The sequence below is a fragment of the Vanacampus margaritifer genome, chromosome 6 (assembly GCF_051991255.1).
Source record: "Vanacampus margaritifer isolate UIUO_Vmar chromosome 6, RoL_Vmar_1.0, whole genome shotgun sequence".
In the NCBI taxonomy this organism is placed as follows: Eukaryota; Metazoa; Chordata; class Actinopteri; order Syngnathiformes; family Syngnathidae; genus Vanacampus; species Vanacampus margaritifer.
In genome coordinates, this window is record NC_135437.1 from 16,043,410 (window position 1) to 16,066,905 (window position 23,496).

Consider the following 23,496-nt stretch of genomic DNA (forward strand, 5'->3'; position numbering starts at 1 on the left):
TGGGACAAATGTATCTGTATTCACATACTGTATTTTCTTTATGCATCATTGTCACAGACGACAAACCAAACTTTATTGAAAAAAAATACAGTCGGACCGTGGACCAATGAAGAAAAATAATCTAACTGCGACTTACCTGGCTATTTTATAATTTACAGCAAAGCTGTGGACGCGCTCACGGGTGCATTAGGAAAGACCCTCCCAGCTCACTGACTTTGCCTTTTTGAAGACACCACTAAACAGTCGTGTTCAGCATAGAGTAAATTCGCACCCTTAGCTGCATGACCCTTGTGTGTGTCATATCTGGGAAGATCTGGCTTTGGTTGAGGGCCCTGAGTGGGTTCCCGCCCTTCCGCGGGGTGACCAATCCGGGCCCTCAGCCACTTGTGCCGCTGCAGACCTGGGGCCAGGCACAAGTGGCTGAGGGCCCGGATTGGTCACCCCGCGGAAGGGCGGGAACCCACTCAGGGTCCTCAACCAAAGCAAGATCTTCCCAGACATGACAGTGTGACCCTTTCCAGACAATTTCTAAAATGTGAAAAGGAAAAGTTGACAGAGGGTCGTCACTTCTAGGACAAGTGAAAATTGGCTTCTTCTTTTTCTTTTAAACTAAACTACAAAACAATTGTCTGGCTAATTTGCCAAGAGACTGCTGTTGTTTTCAAGAAATTCAATATCAAGTGGTAATACCAGACGAAACATGTAAACTATGACGAGGTGACTGGGAATTACAAACTGGAAGCTGAAAGCATTCCTTTCATCAAATCTGGCCCTCTTTGTAAAAAGATTGGACATCCCTGTCATAAAGCATTTAATGACAGTTTGGCATTTATATAAAAGTTGTACAAGACAAGTGTAACATTTCCACAACATTAGTCTCACAATTAAATGATTCTAATTAAAATAATATACATTGCAATACTGTATAGTTAAAAAACAATTTCACATAAGCATTTATAAAAGGGCATTAAAAAATGGGTCTATTATTTATGATTGCATTCAATATAGATAGCATTAGGAATGAAAATGAATGTATTTTCTATTGAAATAACTTTAAAACAGTTTTACACTTAAACCATTTTAACTCTTTGACTGCCAAAAACGTTAAATAACGTTTAGTAAAATCCTAGGGAGGAGTGCCAAAGACGTTAAAAGACGTTTGTTTCAAAACAGAGGTGAAACTAACCATTTTCTATTGTTGATTACTGAAAAACGGAATAAGGTAGAAACAAACTTATTTTTTTTCTGATGAAAGATGAGAGTCCAATCTTTCATTTGGTAGTATGTGTGTTTCCATAGTCCAAACACATCATTTTCTGTGGACCTTGAAAGATCAGTCAAAATGCTTAAATCGGCTGGCACCCACAGCATCCCTTTTCTGAAGACGTCTGGCAGTCAAAGAGTTAATTTCATTATCTCATTCTCTGAACTGTTTATCCTCACTAAAGTCTCTTTGCGCAAATTCATCAATCACCTGCAAAAAATGAGGGAACACTTTTAGCCTCAAAAGTTGTCAGCATGCCAGTGAGGAATGTCCAGTGCAGGCGCCACATTGAACTGAATTTTCCTTACGTTGTTTTTGTGGCACTCGAGTGAATGAAGTTGCTCAATGCCGGTGTTACAGCCGCCCATAGGAGTCATTTAAGCGCTTGATGAGGTACGCGCCTGACTGCACCGGCGGGTACTTGTCGGATCCGTCGATGCAGCTGACCACAGTCTCGTCATCGGGCTGGACGAAGAAAGCCAGAGACTGGCGGGTGCTGCTGCAGTCTCCAGCAGGGGGCAGCAAAACTCTGTGGAGCTGATGGGAACATACATATATGAATGACAAGCTTTGTGTGGTCTCATGATGTTTTCCCCCGCCACCCTCCGTCCCATTTATTTGCTGCATACCTGCCTTAAGTTCCACTCATTTTAATTGCTCTTCAATCATGTTATTTTCAAACAGTCAGCTCCGATCTGCTACCTTTTCTCTTATTCCAAAACAGAATTTGCCAGTTTTGTCTTGCAAATATACTTTTACTTCAAAAATATACAAATTCCTTCTAAAATGTAGAACCTTTTCTACAGTGACCTTTTTCTTGAAAATGTAAACCTTATTTTCCTAAAAAAATTAAAATAAAATAAAAACATACTTTTCCCTAAATAACACATCCTAAAATATACAACCTTTTCTAAAACGACTTTTTTTTTCTTGAAAACATAGATCCTAATTCCCTTAAAAATAAATAAATAAGACATTTTACTTGGAAATACCCCCCCCCCCCCAAAAAAAAAAAACCACCATAATAAATATGGCTAACTTAGGATATTTGCGCTTTCTGTACTTTGTTTTTATAGTGCCTACCACTGAGACAAAATGGTCGCCGGTCCAACGCTGCATCAGGTCAGCGATGTTGATGAGAACGGCTCCGGGCACACGAGGTGCGCAGATGAACTCACCGGAACGACGGCGCACCTGAACACACGCACACACACACACACAAAAACGTCAGGGAATGACATTTAGAATACATCATAATTGTTTTTGTTTCCATGAGGGCTGTCAAAGTTAAATCGATAACTCAGTTTTATTTAATTCCTGTGGCGTCACGGCGCAAAAATGAACTAATGTGTAGTTTTACTTCCTTGACGCTTGTTGAAGAAATCTTAAGTAATTTGCAAAATTTGCAAATAATTCAAATATGTTAGTTGTTCGTCTTTGGATATCATCTCAGTGCAAAATACCCGACTCAAGTTAACACCACGGAAACCTCGCAAATCACCGCTTGCTGGAGTTTGCTGCTTATGGGCAAAACTAAATCTGGAAGCAAGATGTTTTGAGAATTGCTTCTATGAGAAAGCTCAGTCAGTTTTCTTTTTTTTTTGTTCAATAGTTGTACTTCACAGGACAAACCATTTATCTCTTTGACTGCCAAAAACGTTAAATAACGTTTAGTAAAATCCTATGGAGGAGTGCCAAAAACGTTAAATAACGTTTAGTAAAATCCTATGGAGGAGTGCCAAAGACGTTAAAAGACGTTTTTTTTTCAAAACAGAGGTGAAACTAACCATTTTCTATTGTTGATTACTGAAAAACGGAATAAGGTAGAAACAAACTTCTTTTTTTCTGATGAAAGATGAGAGTCCAATCTTTCATTTGGTAGTATGTGTGTTTCCATAGTCCAAACACATAATTTTCTGTGGACCTTGAAAGATCAGTCAAAAATGCTTAAATCGGTTGGCACCCACGGCATCCCTTTTCTGAAAACGTCTGGCAGTCAAAGAGTTAATCAAGGATCAAAGAAATCTATGAGAACAGTCTTTGCATTAAAATATATTTTCAATTTGATGATTTTACATTAATTTCCAGATTTTACTCAAGTAGTTATGCATTAAAGCTTCGTGGAATATAGTAAAAATGAGTAGAAAAATGCGATTATTCGCGATTAATCACAGAAAATTGTGCGATTAGTTAGTTACAAATTTTTAATCATTAGACAACACTAGTTTCCATACTTGGAGACCCTCAGCACTCTGGAACAGCAAAGTGATGCTCCCGTAGTCGGAATGCTCTCCGCATCGCAGCTGACCTTCCTTGGCTTGCTTGCCGTTCAGCGGCGGGTAGTACAGCGAACGTAGCGTCGTGCCGTTCTTATCGGCTACGATGAGAAACGTCGAACAATTTTAGACAACTGTAGAACGGCATTTCCCAACCTTTACATTATTAATACATCAAATAGCAATGTAGCTCTTGTGGCGAAATTAGCAAAGACGTGCGCTTAAGTACATCATACTTCCAATCAAGCGGTGTGCGTTCAAGAAAATATCAGGGTCCACATCCAGGCTGTGGGCCATCACCCTCAAAACGCGCAGGCTCAGCTCTTTACAGCGGTGGAAATAAGCCGTCTGGGTCTCCCGGAACCCCGGGGCCACCTCGGATGTGGGCCATTTCTTCAGAGAAACACAAGTCACAATGAGTCACTCATTTTAATTATAGTCTACCAGGATGATGAAAGGGACGCTTCGAATAAGATTGCACTTTCACCCTGTCGCACAGAAATTGCTTACTATGTCAGGAAGCAGTGAAGCCACATTAAATGCCTCTTTTAGATCTCCTGGTTTTTGTGGATTCAACCTGAATGTGATCAAATACAGTATTAAAAACAAATTTGTGCTCATTGGCTAACAGGAGACAAAAACTCCCGTCATATATTCATTCACTTCGTCTACTTGAACAGCACTAATTTGAAAAAAATCTTGCTATTGTGGAAGCTCAATTTAACAGACAAAAAGAGGGAGGGGCCATCCGTTTGTTGTCTGATTGTTAGTTAAATGTAAGTACTTTTTTGAAGTACTTTTCTTTCTTTCTTCTTTTCAGGAGACTATTTGTTCATTGGTTTCAGGTCCATTAAATCGAATTTCCACTATCTATCACAACACTGTAATGTATAAGTTAATCAGTAAGCATGTGTGTGTGTGTATATATATATATATATGTATATATATATATATATATATATATATATATATATATATATATATATATATATATATATTTATATCAAATCACTTTTCAGTCTCCAGGGCTACCCAGCCGTGGTTAGAATTGCTTGGGAAGGTTTTCCTGCTGAACGGCTGCTTGAGATGATCTGGCTGCAGGAAAAACCTTCTGGAAGCTTCCATGACACGATCAACCTGCATGGAATTGCTCACTTTACTTGTTTTCCCTCATTCCAATACCAACAAGTCATAACAATAGCACAAAAGCACTGATGCTTTAAAAAACATACATGCATGCAACAAATACGACACAGTGCAAAATACTCTTGTCACACACTTTAAAGTGCCACATTTTCAACACAATTCTAGCTTCAAGCATCCAAAAGAGGACTTTTGGATGCTTGAAGCTAGAATTTTGAATTCTGGAAGCCTCGTGTCCAGTAAATTATAGTTAGTTACAACAATAATACATTATTCGAATACAAAATATTAGAAAGTTTCAGATCGAAATAATTTACAAGCATTTTGACAAGCACAAAAAGCACTTTAATTTATTTATCCTTTTCTTTCACTTCTTTTTTCCCCCTTGCTAATTATTATAATTACCACCACTACTACAACTACTTTGGGTTGAGTGTCACCTCATCCTGCGTGATGCCAGTATTCTTCAAGAAGACGAATCCCACTTCCGTAAAAGCCACGTTTAACTCTTTGCTCAGTTGGTGGAGATCTGCGTTGGAAATATCCTCGACGCTGAGGCTGGCCACGCTAAAGTCTACCACCGGGATGCTCATCGTTTCAAATTAAAACGTGTAAAAACAAAACGGGGGAGAAAACAAAACAGCACAGCACCCAAAATGAACTCTGCCGTGAGGGAAGTACTGTTATTTGGAAGGTCTCTAGTCACGTGACCCCCTCCATCCAATCAGGAGTGGGGCGGTGATGTCACCGCTCTCAGCTTACCTTTGGATGCCAACGCACTGAACACAGGTGATGTGGACACAAACATACGTTTTAACACCATTTTTACGCATTCAAACACAAGAATGTCGAGCACGAAGGAGAAAGAGTGGAGTATCTCCTTCGCCGGCTGTGGTTTTATGGGTATTTATTACTTGGGCGCCAGTACTTGTATCCTGGAGCGGTTCCCTAGTCTCATCCGAAATGCATCCAAAATCTACGGGGCTTCGGCGGGGGCCCTGATGGCCGCGTGCCTAACCACGGGAGTCCCGCTGGGTAAGTCGTCAAAACACTCAATTTTATTTTTATTTATTAGTTTAAAAATATATTGGCCTATTTATTTGCCAGTGCTTCCATTTGGGATCATTTGTGTTCGCCAAACTTTGATTTAATTGTCAATGTACAGTATACCTAATGCAAACCAAACTTCATTGAGAAATTTTCCCTTTTAAGGTATGCGCTTAAAAAAAAAAAGTACATTCATCTTTTAATTAAATAAATTAAACTAGTGTTTTTGTGGACTTCTCTCTATTTCGGCATCAAACAAAGGCACACAACATACAGTTAAATTACTTTTGTGGGGCCCTGATAACTGCAACCCACACACACTCCTTTCCTTATTAGTGAGTATTCATAACACTACAACCCCACCCACCTTCCCTTCCTTTTACTCATAAATTACACAAATTCCATAGAACAATTTCAAAATGACAACTGAGCTAAATCATACCTTGCTATTTTTATTATTTAGATTTTTCTTGCCAGTAAGTTTCATACATTTTCTCCCCAAATGCAAATTTATTCCAACCTTCACTGGAAAATGTGCAATTTATTTATGATCTTCCCATGTAACGAAATATTGTACATTGCAGCATAATGTGTAATTCAGCATCAAATGGCTGCATTCCAAATTCCATAGAAAATGTGTCAAAAAGGCAACTGAACTGAATCATCTCCTTTTTGCTATTTTTTTAGGTCTCTTCTGCCTACAATTTTCATACATTCAAATGGAATGTAGATTGGATGTAATATTATTCAGTGATTTTAGTGAACATAAATTAACTCAACTCATTAATACCCATTGTTAACAAACTGAACTTCAGTGAGAAATATGCCGTTGTCCAAAAATAAATTAAAGCACAATATAGCTGAGATGATACAAATGAAACTATATCTCTGCAGCGCCATTTTGAATTCAATATCAGATCCTATACTGTAGTTACATTACTTTTCCGGGTCCCGAAAACTGCTGACATTTCCACAGAATTTAAGATTTTAGAGTTTTAGGTGTGTCTCAATGCTTTTGTTAATTTATCGTCATTGTTCCGTGCAGATAAATGCTGTACGGATTTGATGTACATGGCAAAGGAGGCCCGGAAGCACAAACTGGGCCCGCTTCATCCATCTTACAACTTGCTACAGCTGGTGAAGGACTCGCTGCTGACTGCCTTGCCACCCGACGCCCACCTGCACGCCTCTGGGAAGCTTTGCATCTCTCTGACGCGGGTGTCTGATGGCAAGAACGTCCTGGTGTCCCATTTTGATAGCCGAGAGGAGCTCGTTCAGGTGGAGGAGTGTGATTTTTTGTTTTTTTATTCACACTGTGTCTTATGTCAAAATTGGATTTTTCCCAGGCACTTTTGTGCAGCTGTTTTGTCCCTTTCTACTGTGGAGTCATTCCTCCTACCTTTCGAGACGTGGTGAGTGAGTGGCATTTAAAATGCATTTCTAGTTTTTCTACAAATGACTTTCTTTTTGGCTGAAATGGAAAAAAAAAACATTTTATGTCAAGTGTAAGCAAGCATAATCTGACAGCAGTACATTAGTAACATGAGATGTGTGTGTTGGGGGGGGGATCATCCCTCTTTTGGCCCCATTTTTTGCACCTAACTTGATATTTAAAATAAAAACCGATAACATTTCATTTTATAGTCACACTCCATTACAAATAAGTCTTGCTACCAAAGTAGTAGTTGTGGCTAATCAGCTTTTTTATAGTAACTCAATGGGGGAAGGGACTTTCAAAATGAGGCTACGTTCAAATCTTTCTAACAGTTTTTAACCGCCCCCGCCCCGCCCCCCTTTAGTGCAAACATTTTTACAAGCCCCTTTCACGCTGCCTCAGCACTACGTAGACGGCGCGGCCAGCGACAACCTGCCCCGCTGCCACCAGAGGAGCACCATCACCGTGTCGGCGTACGCTGGGGAAAGCGACCTCTGCCCTCGGGCGAACACGCCAAGCTTCCACCAGGTCCGCTTCAACAACGTCAGCATCCAGGTCAACTCAGAGAACTTGTACCGGGTGGCCAGCACCTTCTTCCCGCCACAGCCCGAGGTAAGACTGAAAACGATACTGATGATAGCGTTAGCGGTAGCCAAGCACGAGGGTTTAGCCATGAGAGCAAACCTATGTAACTAAATATATTAGCAGAGAAGTTATTTCAAAGGTTTTAAAGTTGTGCTGCAGAAAGTGGAGGTTGAGGAATTTATTTCCACTTTTGATCATTTTACTCATCTTGCAATTGCCCTCCAATCCAGCATATGGCGCTATGGTGCAATTTAGCTATTTTTTACCCAACCCATTTATCTGATTATTTGGTTATTGGTTACCCTGACATTTGTGACTTTTCACCTTTTTCAGTTTAGGATCATCCGGCCTTGGTGGAGGTCTGAGTTAATATGTAGTTTTGTCTTTTTCTTTCTCTGTGGTCATATTCTTAATTGCTAAGCAAAGCGAATATTTACAGGCCATGGCTGAGATCTGCCACAACGGCTGGACGGATGCGTTCCGCTTCTTGCAAGACAACAGTAAGCGCAAAAGTGGTCTAACCTTTTGTAAATCATACCTAGAAATCCTGATTTGAAAATTCCCTGCGCAGATCTTGTAGACTGTGAACCTCCCCCAATGAATTTGGAGGCACTTTCACCTGAACCAGCATGCTGTGATCTGGTTGAGGTGCCAGTGAAAGTTCTGCGGTCCAGTGAAGTGCACTGGTGGCTAAACCCGCAATTCATAGAAAACCTCCCAGTTAACATCAAAAAAGGTAACTCACAGTTTACCAAGTAGATGCTGACATGTGGTTTCTCCACAATGTTGTACTGTGTGTGTCTATTTTTATGTTCTGGAAGAAATCTGCCTCAAATCTTATGTTATGCAGAGAAGGAGTCTTTAACAACGGTAGTGGTCCAGTAGACGCTGCCATGTGGACGCTCCACAATGTTGTAGTTATCCATGTTTACGTTCTGTGGTGCTGTGCTTTTTTTTTGTCATGTCCAGTCTGCCTTGAACTTTATGTTACATGGAGAGGGCACCTTAAATGGTGATTATTGTTGAGTAGATCCATATGTGGTGCCACAATGTTGTGTGCATTCCTGTTTACATTCCAGGTAGCAAATGGGGCTTATTTGATAAACCCAGTGTGCCTCGAATCTTACATTATGTTGAAAGGGAGTTGGTGACTCCGATTAGCCTTCCTAGACTTTGACGTGGTCACTCCACAATGTTATGTGTGCATGTTTATCTTGCAAGGAGCAACAAATTGTTATGCTAAGTCTTCATCAGATCTTATGTTATGTACAGAGTATGTTGTTAAGACCGTAGACTCCTGTCTTTGTCGCTCCACAACGTTGTGTGCATCCATGATTTATGTTCTGGGAACTATGCAACAAATTTGTTTTGCCAAATCTGTCTCAGCTCTTAAGTTATGTCGAGGCAGAGTCTTTAACAATGTTAGACATCCATTAGCTTCTGATATGTGGTCGCTCCACAATGTTGTGTGCATCCATGTTTAGTTCCGTTAGAGTTGTGTGAGTTTTTTTGTTATGCCAAGTCTGCCTTGGTTCTTATGATATTCTAGATGCTGTCTAGAATGAAGATTAGTACTCCATTCAACTCAGATATTGTCGCTCCTTAATGTTGTGTGTGTCCGTGTCCAGGGAGCTTCATGACTAATTCGTTAAATCCAATCTGCCCAAACATAACATCATGTGGAGAGGGTTTCTTTAACATTGATTTACGCTCCATTAGACTCTGACCTAGTCACTCCACAATGTTGTGTGCGTCCATGGGTATGCTCCTTATTAGTCCTGCCAAATTTTCTCTGATCTTTGCTCATGTCGAGACGCCGTGTAGCAGTTGACTCTGATGTGTCATTGCTCCACTACGTTGCGTCCTTCGAGTTAATATGTGACTGTGTGTCAGTGTTGTGCACGGCATGCAGACAAGCGCACCCTGCTGGCGGCTTCCTCTCTCACATGTCCGAGCTGCTTCCGCTCAAGGTGCCCTCCTCATTCCTGTGGATCCCCAGCACAATGTCCCTTGGACCAGCCATCTCACTGGCAAAAAGGTGACAGAGCGTGATGTGAAGATGCCTATTGATTTGCAATCAAATCCACTCTTATAAGGCCAAGGTAGTGGCAATAACATTTTGAAATTGCCTTTCTTGGGCTGAGCATGATCGTTAATTTTCAGGTATCATACCAAGAATTCTATTGATGTTGCAGAGTGTTGCACTGGCTGCCGGACGTACGCCGGGACCTGAGCTGGCTCTATAGGGTGGCAGGAGGCTTCTACAAAGGTGTCTACAAAAAAGATGATGACGAAGATGAAGAAGTGGATGAAGGGTATAGTGATAAATTACAGTATGCTGGAAAAAAAGCTTTTCCTGGTTGATTTTTGATTTTTGTTCTTGATTTTTTTCCCCTCTGTTTTTCACTGTGTGCTTCCATTGCTTTTATTGTTGCCTCTACTGTGCATTACATATAAATCTATTATTATTATTATTATTATCATTATATAAATTACGGATGTATTAATTTTCATTATTGTGTTGCAGGGTGTCGCCGAGGATGCGAAGATGCTCCAGCCTGCCATCAGAACTGAACCTGTGGGCCACGCCCACGTCTCACCCAGCGTCCAATCAGATGGACGGATACATGCCACTCACTCCGCCCCCTACTCCCACCTTGAAGCCCGAGTTATGTGACATAACATCATGAGGTCTGATGACGTTATTGGAATTCAATAAAACTGCTGTGTCAGTGCAATTTAGTGAAAACAGTATTTTATTTCTCGTGAGATTCACTTAAGTGTGAGGCGCGTTAATATATAATTGATGTGGAAAAAAGCATTGAAAAAAAATCTGAGTTTTACTAATTCATTTTTCTTTATTAAAAACCTAAATATCCCCATTGCGGGACTCATGTTGAATTATATTCATCTAATGTTTACAAATTTCAAATTTATTATTTTGAGTACAGTACTTTGATCCTGTGGGAGGAACTACATTAAGATTATTTTTATGAAGCTTTGCCCCTCCCTCACGGTTATGAAAACACCGCTGTTGTAAACTGATCTCGTAAGTTGCGCAACACTGCCGTGTGTGTGTACTAAATGTGTATATGAATGAGAGCTTGTGCGTTAAGCCTCAAAGAGTTGAGAGGATGTTTTCCCAGGGTGAAGAGTGGAATATTTCCTTTGCGGGCTGCGGCTTCCGTAGTATTTACTACATGGGAGCGATGACGTGCATCCTGGAGCGAGCGCCACATTTGGTGCACGGGGCCTCCAAGATCTGTGGAGCGTCGTCGGGATGCCTGGTGGCGGCGGCGTTGACCGTCGGACTTCCCATCGGTGAGAAAGCCAAACTCTAATGAACCCTAACTGTGACTCTGTGACCCTTACTCCAACTGGAACCCTAACGCTGGACCCAACCCCAACTCCTCTGATCCCTAACCCTCGCACCTTTAACCCGAGCGACATGGTGCAGTTGGGTCAAAAATAACTCAAGTTTGAGTCAAGAAATGGGTCTTTCAGCGTACAACAACTCATAAGTATTGGTGAGATCCTTTACTTATGTCAAAAAATTGTGTCATTTTGTATAAAACAGCCCAGAAAGTTGGGTCAAATTGACCCATCAAGTGGCTCGGTCCATTTTTTGATCCATAATTGGGTTACTTTTGACCCAACTGTTTTTAGAGTGTGGAATGCAAACAAACTGTCTTTGATTTAAATTGAGATATCTACAACATCATTTTTACTAGACATAATTATAGTTACAGATGTCAACATAATTTCAACTAGCAAAAAAAGCTGTCAATTCACCAAGGTGGTTATAGTTAACGAAAATTTAATAAATAACAAAAGCTAAAACTGAGAAAACAATTTCATTAACAAACTAAAGCATGAATGAAAATGCTTAAAAAACTCAAAATTGAAATAAAATCTTAAGTGATCTAAAACTAAACTATATTCTGCTTCATTTAAAATGTATTTATTTTTATATTGCTATACGTCCACACAGAAGAATGAAGATCAAACTGTTGTTTGAGAATTGTAGTTTACTTTATTACGCAATACTTTGTGACCTTTTTTTTTATTATCTTGCACTCGACAAATAATCTATACATTAAAAACTAAATAAAACTAATAAAAACTAAATCAAAACATTTTCAGAAAAATGAATACTAATAAAAATAAACTAAATCAAAACATTTCGAAAAAATGAAAACTAATAAAAACTAATAACCCGCTCTAAAAACTAATTAAAACAAACTGAAATTAAAAAACAAATGAAATACAGTCAAAATGAAATATATACAGGATATAATATAAAAATATGGAGAGTCTGTGTCACCAAAGTGAAGCCAATGAATTGGGCCATTATTGCCTCTCAAATTGCTACACTCTGTTGTTTGTTGACTGTCCTCAAATAGAGGTTATAGTACTTCAAAATCAGTAATTGAACTCAAGTCCATAGAGTCAAACAAGCAAGAGTTTGTCGGTTTCACTGACGCACTCAAACACATCATAATACGGAACAGACTCCAAGTGTGTGTGAGAGGTTCAAGGCCAACAGCATAGTTAACGCAAACACATTGCAACATCAATGATGACCTTTCAAAATGGCGTCCTCAGAACATTTGTGCATGGATGCGTTGGCGGTGGCCAAAGAGGCGAGAAAGCATCGTCTGAGCGTCTTCCACCCGACCTTCAGCCTCCTGCGAACGGTGCGCGACTCCCTGCGGGAGAAGCTTCCGGATGATGCCCACCGGCGCGCCTCGGGGAGGCTCTGCGTGTCCCTCACCAGGATGCATGACCGGAGCAACGTCCTGGTGTCCCACTTTGACAGCAGAGAGGAGCTCATACAGGTGGGCCGCTCACATTGATGAGTGCATGTTTCGTTCCGAGTTTGACTCACATAAAAGTGTCCGCGTTTAATTCACTTTGCATCTATGGTTGACTCATTTGTGACTCCATTATACTGTCGACTGAAATGTATTGTGCGGTGTTTCGCCACAAGTAATTGACGCCCACAAGATGGCGACAAAGCACTACTTTTCAATTAGACATGGCTATAGCTTGTCTAAATGAAGCTCCTCCCCTCATTTCGATGTAGTTCCTAATCTGCCATTAAGTGATTTCACAAACAGTCAGAGGAACATTGTAGCTGTTTGACTCCTATTGAGTCCATGTTTGACTCCATGTTTCACTCGCATTATAGTGTCTTACGTTGTTGATTTGTTGTTTATGTCCATGTTTGACTCACATTACACGGCATCCTGGTTTGACCCATTTGACTTCATGTTTGACTCATATAGTGTCCACAGTGACTCTAATTATTGTTTGGTTTCCATGTATGACTCATTATTGTGTCCACGTTCGTCTTCATATTTGACTCACAATATAGTGTCCATGTTTGACTCTAATTATTGCGCCCATGTTTGATTCCATGTTCATTCCATGTTTGATTCACATTGTATAAATCCTCCTATAATTGACTCGTGTCTGCTTGACTCCATATTTGACTCATATTATTATGTATGTTTGACTCACATTGTGTGTCCAAGTTTGACTCACATTACTCCACTGATCTGAATATATGACTGGAAAGCCGATAGCCCATATACGACCGTGCATGCCGTTGAAGCGACAGGGCGGCCATCTTGCTCCTCCCATCTCACAAACAGACTACTGCATAAACTATACGGTATACGTACAATTTAGACATATAGAGCTTGTAGGCAGTTAGTATAGGGGCAGGTGGGGGGTTGTGTATTGGCAACAGGGCGGCCATCTTGCTCCTCCCATCTCGCAAGCAGACTACTGTATAAACTATACGGTATACGTACAGATTAGACGTATAGAACTTGTGGGCAGTTAGTATAGGGGCGGGTGGGCGGCTGTGAGGGGGTTGTGTATTGGGGTGGTCACTATTTTTTAACAAGTAAAAAAATAAATAAGTGGACAGTATGTGCTGCTTTGAAGATCCCCTTTTTCATTTGGCGCTCAGTTCCTTAGAACCCAATATCAGATTTGGCAGAGTCATCTTTTGTTGAATTACAGTTATAATTCCTAATAAAAAACAATATACACGTTTCCTCCTGTAAACATCATTAAGCATAGAATTTATGCATTTATTTAAGGCAAGTTAAGGCAAATGTCTTAAGTCCTCTTGTTTATGTTTATTAACAAATTTAAAACATAAATCATGCTGTTTCTACTAAGTACTGTCTCAAATGTTCTCCAATTTTGATACTGTAAATGTATAGGATCGTATGTCGAGAAACGTTTCTTGGGAGGAGCAATATGGCGGCCTTGAGGGTTCAAAAGTCTTGGCCTATTGGCTATCCAGTCATATATTCAGATCAGTGCATTACTCGCATCCATGCTTGATTCAGATCATAATTGTCCATGTTTGACTCATATTGTTCTATAAATGTTTGACTCATAGTTTGACTCATTATTTTGTCCATATAGTGTAGATGTTTAACTAATTATTACGGCCATGTTTGATTCTTTGTTGTAGTCATTATTGAGCCCATTGCATAAATCCACATTTGACTACATTAGTGTCGATGTTTGACATCATGTTTGACTCATATGTGTCCTTGTCTTCCTGACATTGCACGTATTCATGTTTGACTCACATTGTTTAGTTTCCATGTAGTTCACATGATTACTTTTAAACTCCACATTTGAGTCATAAATGGCAACGTTTGACTCAATGTTTGACTCACATTATTACTTTCCCATTTGACGTCATCTCTGATTCAAATGTATCCATGTTTGATTGATATGATTGCGTCATAATTATGTGTTAAAAATCAAACTGTGTCAATGTCGCACATTTTAATGTACCCCGTGCGCCTTACCCTCTCATGTCTTATGTTTCTAGGTACTGTTGTGCAGCTGTTTCTTTCCAGTCTACTGTGGTTTAATTCCACCTTCCTACCGTGGTCAGGTGAGCCAATACCGAAAAAAGCAAACCCAACTATCATAACCTTTCTTTCTATTAACCAAGTCGGAATTGGATGAATCTTAGCTATACATGGATGGAGCCCTGAGCAACAACATGCCACTGTTGGAGCACCCTAACACCATCACGTTGGCCCCGTTCTGCAGTGAGAGCGACATCAGCCCTAAAGACGGCGCTTGGACCGCCATCTCCGTGCACTGCAATAACCTCAGTATCCAGGTGACCGCCGCAAACGTGCGGCGCATCTACACCTCCTTCCTGCCCCCGGCACCAGAGGTTAGGCTCTCACATTTTGTCTCCTAACCTTATTGAAGCAAGGCACAAATTTGACATGCTAACGGCACACCATCATATAAAACGTTATGTTTGACTCCATGTTTGATTCACATATGCTTCCATCTTTGACACGCGTTATTATGCCCAAGTTTGACATTGTGTGTTGTTTGACTCGTATTGCGGCCATGTTTAAGCTACTTACATTATTCTGCATATATTTGACTCTGTTCGACTCCCTTTGTGCACAAATTTGACTCACATTTTGTCCATGTTTGACTCTCTATATTGTGCCCAAATTTGATTTCGTGTTTGACTCATTTTATTTGTGCCCTGTTTGACTCGCGTTATATTGTTAGATATTATTAACATTTAAATTCTTTATTTCATATATTAACCATTGTTAAACATTATTAACATTTTAATTCTTTATATTAACCTTGTCGAAATGTTTTGTAGATGTGAAGTAGTGTTGAACTCAGTATAATTTGACCTTAAGCTGGAACATATTGTTTGGTCTAAAAAATTCCGTCTCAGTGTTCTGTGCGAAAACACACTTTTGGTCCTTGAGAACAAAATCTGTCTCGAACACACACACCCCTGACTCTGTTTGCGCCATCGCTCACGGAAAAGTACCCAGAGAGTATGTTTTGTCTACAAATGAAAGAGAGGCGGTCTGTTTAACTATAAGAAGCCATTTTACACGCGGAAGAGACACATTCGGACTCTGAAATTCCACCTGTTACGTGATGTTTGGAGTCTGTCACGATGTCCAGAGATCTCTGTTTTTTTTATTAAATCATTTTTGCAAAGGTGTTTTTTCTTACATTAAATCTTTCTTCAAATTTTGGAACACGCAAAGAGGACAAATAATTTTATTCCTCTTCAATATCTATATGGTGCCCAAGTTTGATATCATTCTTGACATATTGTCACCGTTTTTACTCCATGTTCGACTCCCTTTGTGCACAAATTTGACTCACATTTTGTCCATGTTCGACTCTCTATATTGTGCCCAAATTTGATTTCGTGTTTGACTCATTTTATTTGTGCCCTGTTTGACTCGCGTTATATCTATATGGTGCCCAAGTTTGATATCATTCTTGACATATTGTCACCGTTTTTGACTCCATGTTCGACTCCCTTTGTGCACAAATTTGACTCACATTTTGTCCATGTTCGACTCTCTATATTGTGCCCAAATTTGATTTCGCGTTTGACTCATATTATTCTGTGCCCTGTTTGACTCGCGTTATATCTATATGGTGCCCAAGTTTGATATCATTCTTGACATATTGCCACCGTTTTTGACTCCATGTTCGACTCCCTTTGTGCACAAATTTGACTCACATTTTGTCCATGTTTGACTCTCTATATTGTGCCCAAATTTGATTTTGTGTTTGACTCATTTTATTTGTGCCCTGTTTTACTCGCGTTATATCTATATGGTGCCCAAGTTTGATATCATTCTTGACATATTGTCACCGTTTTTGACTCCATGTTCGACTCACATTAACGAGCCCTAGCTATCATGTTTGACTCGCATTGTGCCCAATTTTGACCTGTATGACTCGCATTACGGTGCCCAAGTTTAACTCTTTGACTCACATTGTGCCCAAGTTTTACATCATGTTTGACTCAGACTATTTGGCACATTTTTACTCTGTGTGGCTCACTTTCTGCCCAGGCTTGACTCACATTTTTTTCATGTTTGACTCGCATTATTGTGCCCAAGTTTCACGTTTGACTTGCAGTGGCCGTGTTTGAATCTGTAAAGCATTTGACTCACTTAGTGTTCGGCAAATATTGTTTGACTCACAGTTTAGTGTTCATGTTTAACTAATGGACTCACATATTTACATCAATGTTTTGACTCCATGTTTGACTGACAGGAGCTGGCTGAGATCTTCCGCTGTGGCCACACGGATGCGCTTCGCTTCCTGAGACAAGAAGGTAAGAGTTTGATATCATTCACCTTTGTTCTTTTTCTATACACAAATCTGCGTATTCCAGATTTGCCTGGTACATTTAGGCCAGAAGAGCAGGTGGACTGGGGGCTTGAATACCAACATGCACATAAGATCCCGCTCAACATCAAGAGAGGTACAATTATAAAAATAAACTATGTAACAAACAACATAGTCAAGTTTAAATTAAAATACAATCCAAATCAGTGAAAGAAAAACAGAAATTAAAACCTAAAAAAATGATTAAAACTACATTTCCCATGTCATACTTAAGTCACATCTTAATATTGTGAAATGTCATTAAAGTGGAAAACTAACTTTTGTATTATTTTGTCCACTGTGTGTGCATGTGAGCAGTATTATGTTTGGCGTGCAGGTGACGTAATTGCAAGCCATGGATTTTGACTATTTTTTATTTTTGTGCTCCCCAGTGTGTTGGTGAAGAACAACCACAGAAAGTTGGACTTGGACTTAAAGAACTATTAACATATGTGCTTATTTAATGCTGCTGTGGATTTGATATATGTATCTGTTATATATTTAACCCCACAAGAGGATCATCTAACTTGTGCTAAAGACAATTTGCTTACTTCTTTATAATTAAAAAATAAATAAAACGAACAGGTGAATAAAACCAAGTGCAATGATGTATTAAAAAAAGCACCATCAGTACATTTTTAATGGACAAAACATCATAATCATAAAACTCCTTGTGTCATTTTCATAAACAGATTCTAAAAAGTCTCAAAATGAAACAAATTAAGGATAAAAGGCTGCTGAGGTAATTCCCAATGACAACATCATCCCGGCTATCAAAACAGTAGTTGAGTATAGTCGTTTGTTTACGGCATCAGTGTGTGCAGTACAAATGTAAACAACATTAAAAAATGGGCACCAAGGAAGTTAGTGCAGTGTGGGGAAAAAATGAATTGGGACAAAGTACATCACTATACTTTTGTCTTAGGGAGTGGAGATGAATAGTAGAAGTAAAAAGTATTGAGACGTACGAGTTGCACCGCTACACATTTGTCAACGTTTATCTCCGCTATGTGAAAAGTAGATGTGTCTTATATGGGAGACTTGACAATCGACAAAAGTATTGGGACACCTCTTAATTGAAAGATTGCTCTATGTCTAAACTAAGAGACAAGTCCCAATATGTGTGTCCACAGAGTCGGAATGTAAACGGTAAAAGAAAAATAATGCTAGGTAAGTTAGCATTGTGACCCATTATCCCGTTCCACTTTGTTTTGCCGCCCCCAGCTGGTGTGGAGCTGCAAGTACAGACCCCATTTTCTCCATGGACAGCCAATACAAAAGTCGTCCCTGCGTTTCACGTGTACGTAAAATGGCTGCCTTGGAGATGATCATACCACAACTCAAATTTAAAACCAGTGCAGAGAAAATTTTCTGCAAAATGTCTACAAAGTCTATCTAGGCGTGTATATTCCACAAAGGAAGAAATGTTTTTGTTTTTTTTAAATTGCTAACAATTTGTCCTCATACAGCTGGGACCTCGCTAGCTCCTCCACCTTCTTCCCCTCCTATGCTCGCATCTGGAATCTGATCTGCACTTGATTGCGTCATCCCCTGTCCGTCGGGAAGTTGGGAATTTTTTGACGTGCTCGCCTCCTGTCTTCCGTCTTCCGCTGGGAAGAAAGAGTGTTATTAATACATTTGTTTCCCACACTCAAGCAGGAGCTGTTGTTGGCTACAGCTCATGCCCAGGTACTCACGCAACCACACCAGGCCCCACCTCTTAAAGGCACAAGCATGCACACAGACAGGACATTACATATACTATTGTTTTGTGCTTGCAATTAGTTTTTTTGTTGGAATACTTTTACAATGTGTCTGAAAGGTATAAAAGTGTTCAAAGCACATTGGGAGGGGTAAAACCAATGCGTTAAAAAATTTTTTTTTGGGTCTCTGTATGTATTTTTTTTTTTTTAAATATATATTTTTTAAAAGCTTGTAAATGGGCAACACAATTTCTGTTTATTTTGGAAACCCATTCCTTTACATTGTGCCAGGCTAAAATAAATATATAAATAAACACACTGGCGGAAACAGACCTCTGACAGTAAAAAAATAAATAAATAACCAAAACATCTTTCCCCCTTTATTTTACTGTCAGAAGCCTGTTTCCATCATTTAAAAAAAACCTTTTAAATATTAAAGGGGGAAAAAAATATATACAGTATATATATATTTTTTTTTCCCTTCTGGGATTAACGGGCTTCTTACAGTAAAAACCAAAACAATTTTTTTTACGAGCGGGAATGGGCTTCCATAGTGTTATGTAAGGCATTTTTAATTTAAGAATAAGAATTTAAATATTGACGTAAAAAAAATATATACAAACAAAAACCAGGACATTTGTCATTATTTATTTCAGATTTTAGCTGAATTTACCAACATTTTCAGTGAATCAATTTAATAAATTCTAGTCGAGGGTTAAACTTTTTCTTAGCAGTTCATCAATCCATCCATTTTCTACGGCTCTTAACCTTACTAGTGACGGCTTGTATGTTTTTGTGCAATTATTGTTAGTGTTCCGAAACCGTTTTTGGGCCCCCAATACTGTATCGATACACAGGTTGTTGTTTTTTTCCCAACATGAAAAAGCTGCCCTGCCATTGGTTCAGAGCATTCAAGGGCCAATAGGATATCTTGGCTCGGTATGCAGTGAACATGTCACACATCAGTGAATGTCGCGCACAAGCAAGATACAAGATGCTGCATCTAAAGTCCTATATTAGCGTTGGAAATAATGGTATCGGAACAACATTAATTATCGTACCTTCAGGCTCCCACGCAGGAAACGAGTACCTACCCGCATTGTTTTCCTGGCTTGTTGAGAACGCTAAGTGCCCGTTGGCCTGACTCTGACCTCCTTCGGCTGGCATCTCGCTATAAGATCCGCCGTAGGCGTCCTCGTAGCCGGGGTCGTACTGCTCCTCCTTGATGGCCACTCTCTTGGCATCCTCTGCAGAGACGGAGGGTAAAATAAACACAACAATTTATAACACGACTCGCTTTCAGATTGGCGTACCCTTGGCCAGCTGCAGGTTGAACGAGTATTTGATCTCCTCGATCTCCCTGGGCCCCTGGATGCCCCGCAGCTGGTCCCGCAGTTCCCGCAGCTTGATGTAGAAGTGCACTTTGTCCTGAGCGCGAGGGAACTGAGCGCAGCGGGCGCTGGAGGACGGCATCAGGAACAGAGCCTGACCACGACAACAAACAAAATCGATTAAAAATATATATTTTTTATAATCTTTTTGCTTATCCTCATAGTAGCTGCCTGATTTTGGAAAATAATCTGTGGGTGATTTTTTCCCCCCTCAATATTGTGAACTCTACCTCAATGTTACAATGACGGAAGGGGGCGGTGTTAACTCACCACCTCACAGTCGGGGATCTTGTGCGGCTGCAAACCAAAGTTCAGCGTCTTTGGTTTTTTGCCAAATAGTTCTCGACAGAACATTTCATATATGCCTGGAAGAAAGATTTTAAAAAATATGTGCTTTGGCTCAACGAAGGAGGGGGAAACACAGCTGTAAAGAAACAAAAACTATACTATACATGTCTTACATTTTCCGTTGAATACAGCAATGAGAGGTTTGTACTTCATCAGTTTCTCCACTAGAATTTTGCCACCTTCGCGCAGCTCTTTGCTGCGAGTACAATAACGAGGAAGGTTCAACACAGCTTTTCAAAAACAAATAACACAAATTTCTTACCTACCTAGACAGGTCTTTGCTGCCCGGCGTCGCCCTGGCGACCATGTTGGTGAAGCCCATTTTGTACTTGCCAGGCAATGTGGTGTCGTGCATGTGGTTGAGCTGCTCTTCGGTGAATCCTGAAAGGAAGAGGCACTTCCCTAAGGAGAAAAAAAACAAAAAAAAAGAAAGCCAACATAACTTTAGCCTGTTTCACACAGCCATAATTTTCTTTGCACATTCTTCCAATGGTGTCCAATGGTAAATTTAATTTGGGGTCTTCTTTGGCAATGAAAGTTGGAACCAGTTTTACATAATCACACTTACAAAAATGGTTTCCAGGACCAGGAAACCATCGCCCGATGTAAGCAGCCATCAGCCCTGGATTGATACCAATCTGAGAGAAAAACAATTTTACAAGATTATACCAAAATACTGCCTGCTTGCCTTTTTAAAGCGATATCACAAGTTCTACTCACAATGACGTAATCCAGATTGTAGTCCAGCAAGTCTGGCAGCGTCTTTTTCATCACTTCCTCCTCCGACATTCCCTTAAAACGATCCACTTTCCTCTTCACTTTCTTGAAGCTTTCGTCGATCTTCTCCTGGCCCTCGGCACCCTTCTTGGGCTTCGGGCCCGGTTTGCCCTTGGGTGCTTTGGGTTCCTTTGGGGGTTTGGGTTGCTTTGGGGGTTTGGGTTCCTTTGGAGGTTTGGGTTCTTTCGGAACCTTGGGGGCCTTTGGCGGCTTGGGTTCCTTGGGCTGAGCTGGTCGGCGTCGCTTTTTGGGCGGGGCTGCGTGGAGGATTCAACAAAATCGGTTATTGCAAACAGCTCTTGAGGTTATGTTGGGTAGAAATGATTCAACTCATTCTAATTATTTATTTATTTTAAAAAAGGGGCATGTAGACTTTCTAAATCCACTGTACGTTTTGTCAGGTTTGCAGGCTCCTGTTGCTCCATCATGGGCTGAGGGTGAACAATGTGCGGTGTAGCGGCCGCTGCGCCCCCCGCGTGCGCCTCCGGGTAGTGCGGCGGATGGTTGTAGGCCGAATATTGGGCTTGGAGGGCTTGGAACTGCTGAGCCGACTGAATCCTGAAATGAGAAATTGAAAATAGAGGATGAAAAAAAATCACCTAAAATCAGTTTCCCTTGATGCGCACAATCCAAAACACAATCAAAACAATTCACATAAAACTTTCAATCATAGCATTAACGAAACAAATTTGATTTAATGTAAAAAATAAAATAAAAAAAAATCATACTTGATGGTTGTTTATGTGGCCCATTTTACACAACTTACCACTGTTGCAGATACTCTGAAGAGCCAACAGGCAGGGATCCATTCAGCTTATTGTCCATCTTGTGGGTGCTTTAACTTTAAATAAATTTAATAAATACACCAACATGCATAGTGAGGAGCAAAATGAAAGTGGCACATGCAATAAGCGGATGATTTAGCAACAAAACCCAAAACAATAACAACAGATGACAAATCAAACACGCAGTGAAACATGCAAATTGTCCGACCGGCAATCTGGATCACAATCACACACTTTTCATGGAGTCAAAATTATTACAGTTTACAAACAGATTATAACTCTAACTGCACAAATAATTTATCAAGTTGATGGCATTTAACACCTAATTTGTTTAAAAATAGTGTGTGCGTGGGGGGTATAACTTCACAATTACAAGAATCTGTAAAAATAGGAAAATATTTTGCATTTCATTTTGTGGGGTGAGATTTAACAGTTTAGGTGAGAGGTTGGTGATACTTGTCTAACTATGTAGAAAAAACATAAATTGACAGAACATGGAGAAATCATGAATCTGGACTTGTTCCCACTTCTTTTTTAGCATGGAAAACTTGTTTGTAGTCTTTATTGTCCATGGTTGATTTTCTTTATGTTTTCATATTCAAAATAAAAGTTCAAATCGAATCACATCCAATACAACAGAACTGTCACTGAGTCATCAAGTGCTCCCAAACATCGACTAGACGACGACACGTGAGCACTTGCAAAAAATTAAATACCCTCCTTTTCTACGTGGCTAAAAGCTAACAAAGCTAACAACAATCCAGAGCGTAGCCTCACTTTTGTTAATAAATTTAACAACAACTGGCTACACCGAAATCAACCGTGCGACTTGTGAAACACATAATTCCCCTTCCGTATGAAATTTTGGAATAAAAAAATGTATAAGAGAAAATAAACCTAAGTACCATTCCACAACTATAGCTAATATTAGCCACAAGCTATCAGCTAAGCTAACACGGATGAATGATCTCGCTTATGTAGTAGATTGGTAAGCAAAGACGGCGCAACATTTGAGAGTGTTGATATGCAGGAGACGTACCTAGTTAATGGTTGTTTTAATCGGATTCTCCAGGCGGGGAAATAATATTATTTTCCCCACATATGCCGCTCTTTATTCAGATCATTGGAGGAGTTTCAGGGGCAACAAAGACGTGACAGCGCAGTCCCAGTCAACTTTGACATGAGACGATTTCAAGTCCGAGACGTAGGGGTCGAAAGAAGGAGATATCAAAATAAATTGATTAAGCAACGCTGTGTAAATTATTTTACGAGACTAAATACTCATTAAAGTTATGTATACTAATTTAATTTATGAATTTTAGCATTTTTGCACAGATGATTATAAAAACTATTAAAATGACCCCCCTATTGTACAATTGGTTTGAGTTACTCGGCTTTTAAACCCGAAGGAGTTTTCTATTGGCTGAAAGCTTGTGACGTCTAAAGGCTGCGACGTCGTGTATCTTCACTGAAATGAGCGGTGATGCATTTAAATCGTTTTTAAATGATACGTAGTT

General features: G+C 39.9%; 4 protein-coding genes across 9 annotated transcripts; 2 read left to right on the plus strand and 2 right to left on the minus strand.

Annotated features, from left to right (window-relative positions):
* Positions 1-796: 796 nt before the first annotated feature.
* LOC144053531 (uncharacterized) lies at positions 797-5,368 on the minus strand. Of its 2 annotated transcripts, XM_077568068.1 has the most exons (8): positions 5,124-5,368; positions 4,553-4,677; positions 4,051-4,117; positions 3,777-3,933; positions 3,499-3,641; positions 2,348-2,458; positions 1,573-1,801; positions 797-1,474 (listed from the first exon to the last, which is right to left on the minus strand). In XM_077568068.1, the coding sequence occupies exons 1-7, from the start codon at positions 5,274-5,276 to the stop codon at positions 1,619-1,621; spliced, it is 939 nt and encodes a 312-aa protein (XP_077424194.1). In that variant the 5' UTR covers positions 5,277-5,368; the 3' UTR covers positions 797-1,474; positions 1,573-1,618. The 2 variants fall into 2 exon arrangements, with proteins under 2 accessions (XP_077424194.1, XP_077424193.1); XM_077568067.1 differs by having other exon boundaries at positions 797-1,801.
* LOC144053527 (patatin-like phospholipase domain-containing protein 2) lies at positions 5,302-10,488 on the plus strand. 3 transcript variants are annotated; one of them, XM_077568062.1, is made up of 9 exons: positions 5,302-5,718; positions 6,776-7,008; positions 7,077-7,142; positions 7,568-7,777; positions 8,190-8,250; positions 8,322-8,486; positions 9,644-9,788; positions 9,946-10,065; positions 10,278-10,488. In XM_077568062.1, the coding sequence occupies exons 1-9, from the start codon at positions 5,529-5,531 to the stop codon at positions 10,438-10,440; spliced, it is 1,353 nt and encodes a 450-aa protein (XP_077424188.1). In that variant the 5' UTR covers positions 5,302-5,528; the 3' UTR covers positions 10,441-10,488. The 3 variants fall into 3 exon arrangements, with proteins under 3 accessions (XP_077424188.1, XP_077424189.1, XP_077424190.1); XM_077568063.1 differs by having other exon boundaries at positions 9,946-10,052; positions 10,277-10,488; XM_077568064.1 differs by having other exon boundaries at positions 9,946-10,019.
* A 132-nt stretch (positions 10,489-10,620) lies between these two features.
* Positions 10,621-17,577, plus strand: LOC144053530 (patatin-like phospholipase domain-containing protein 2). 2 transcript variants are annotated; one of them, XM_077568065.1, is made up of 7 exons: positions 10,621-11,071; positions 12,356-12,588; positions 14,616-14,681; positions 14,763-14,972; positions 16,862-16,922; positions 17,002-17,072; positions 17,368-17,577. In XM_077568065.1, exons 1-7 carry the CDS (start codon positions 10,843-10,845, stop codon positions 17,437-17,439), a joined length of 942 nt encoding a protein of 313 aa, XP_077424191.1. In that variant the 5' UTR covers positions 10,621-10,842; the 3' UTR covers positions 17,440-17,577. The 2 variants fall into 2 exon arrangements, with proteins under 2 accessions (XP_077424191.1, XP_077424192.1); XM_077568066.1 differs by having other exon boundaries at positions 16,983-17,072; positions 17,368-17,568.
* Positions 17,578-17,585: 8 nt separating this feature from the next.
* LOC144053526 (G/T mismatch-specific thymine DNA glycosylase-like) lies at positions 17,586-23,159 on the minus strand. 2 transcript variants are annotated; one of them, XM_077568060.1, is made up of 11 exons: positions 23,019-23,159; positions 21,961-22,035; positions 21,586-21,752; positions 21,138-21,451; positions 20,986-21,055; positions 20,684-20,819; positions 20,531-20,613; positions 20,340-20,434; positions 19,992-20,163; positions 19,773-19,925; positions 17,586-18,585 (listed from the first exon to the last, which is right to left on the minus strand). In XM_077568060.1, exons 2-11 carry the CDS (start codon positions 22,017-22,019, stop codon positions 18,437-18,439), a joined length of 1,398 nt encoding a protein of 465 aa, XP_077424186.1. In that variant the 5' UTR covers positions 22,020-22,035; positions 23,019-23,159; the 3' UTR covers positions 17,586-18,436. The 2 variants fall into 2 exon arrangements, with proteins under 2 accessions (XP_077424186.1, XP_077424187.1); XM_077568061.1 differs by lacking the exon at positions 21,961-22,035 and having other exon boundaries at positions 23,019-23,148.
* Positions 23,160-23,496: the final 337 nt, after the last annotated feature.

Bases quoted from the DNA above. Each gene is read 5' to 3' on its own strand.
- LOC144053531 (XM_077568068.1), bottom strand. From the start codon at position 5,276: ATGAGCATCCCGGTGGTAGACTTTAGCGTGGCCAGCCTCAGCGTCGAG. The intron at 3,642-3,776 runs GTATGATGTACT...TTCTCATCGTAG, and splicing joins CGCACACCGCTTGATTGGAA to CCGATAAGAACGGCACGACG. The intron at 2,459-3,498 runs GTATGGAAACTA...GCGTGTGTTCAG, and splicing joins AGAGTGCTGAGGGTCTCCAA to GTGCGCCGTCGTTCCGGTGA.
- LOC144053527 (XM_077568062.1), top strand. From the start codon at position 5,529: ATGTCGAGCACGAAGGAGAAAGAGTGGAGTATCTCCTTCGCCGGCTGT. The intron at 5,719-6,775 runs GTAAGTCGTCAA...TGTTCCGTGCAG, and splicing joins AACCACGGGAGTCCCGCTGG to ATAAATGCTGTACGGATTTG. The intron at 10,066-10,277 runs GTATAGTGATAA...ATTGTGTTGCAG, and splicing joins GATGAAGAAGTGGATGAAGG to GGTGTCGCCGAGGATGCGAA.
- LOC144053530 (XM_077568065.1), top strand. From the start codon at position 10,843: ATGAATGAGAGCTTGTGCGTTAAGCCTCAAAGAGTTGAGAGGATGTTT. The intron at 14,973-16,861 runs GTTAGGCTCTCA...TTTGACTGACAG, and splicing joins TCCTGCCCCCGGCACCAGAG to GAGCTGGCTGAGATCTTCCG. The intron at 16,923-17,001 runs GTAAGAGTTTGA...TGGTACATTTAG, and splicing joins TCGCTTCCTGAGACAAGAAG to GCCAGAAGAGCAGGTGGACT.
- LOC144053526 (XM_077568060.1), bottom strand. From the start codon at position 22,019: ATGGACAATAAGCTGAATGGATCCCTGCCTGTTGGCTCTTCAGAGTAT. The intron at 20,820-20,985 runs GTAAGTGTGATT...TTTTCTCCTTAG, and splicing joins TGGTCCTGGAAACCATTTTT to GGAAGTGCCTCTTCCTTTCA. The intron at 20,435-20,530 runs GTAAGACATGTA...TCTTTCTTCCAG, and splicing joins TGCTGTATTCAACGGAAAAT to GCATATATGAAATGTTCTGT.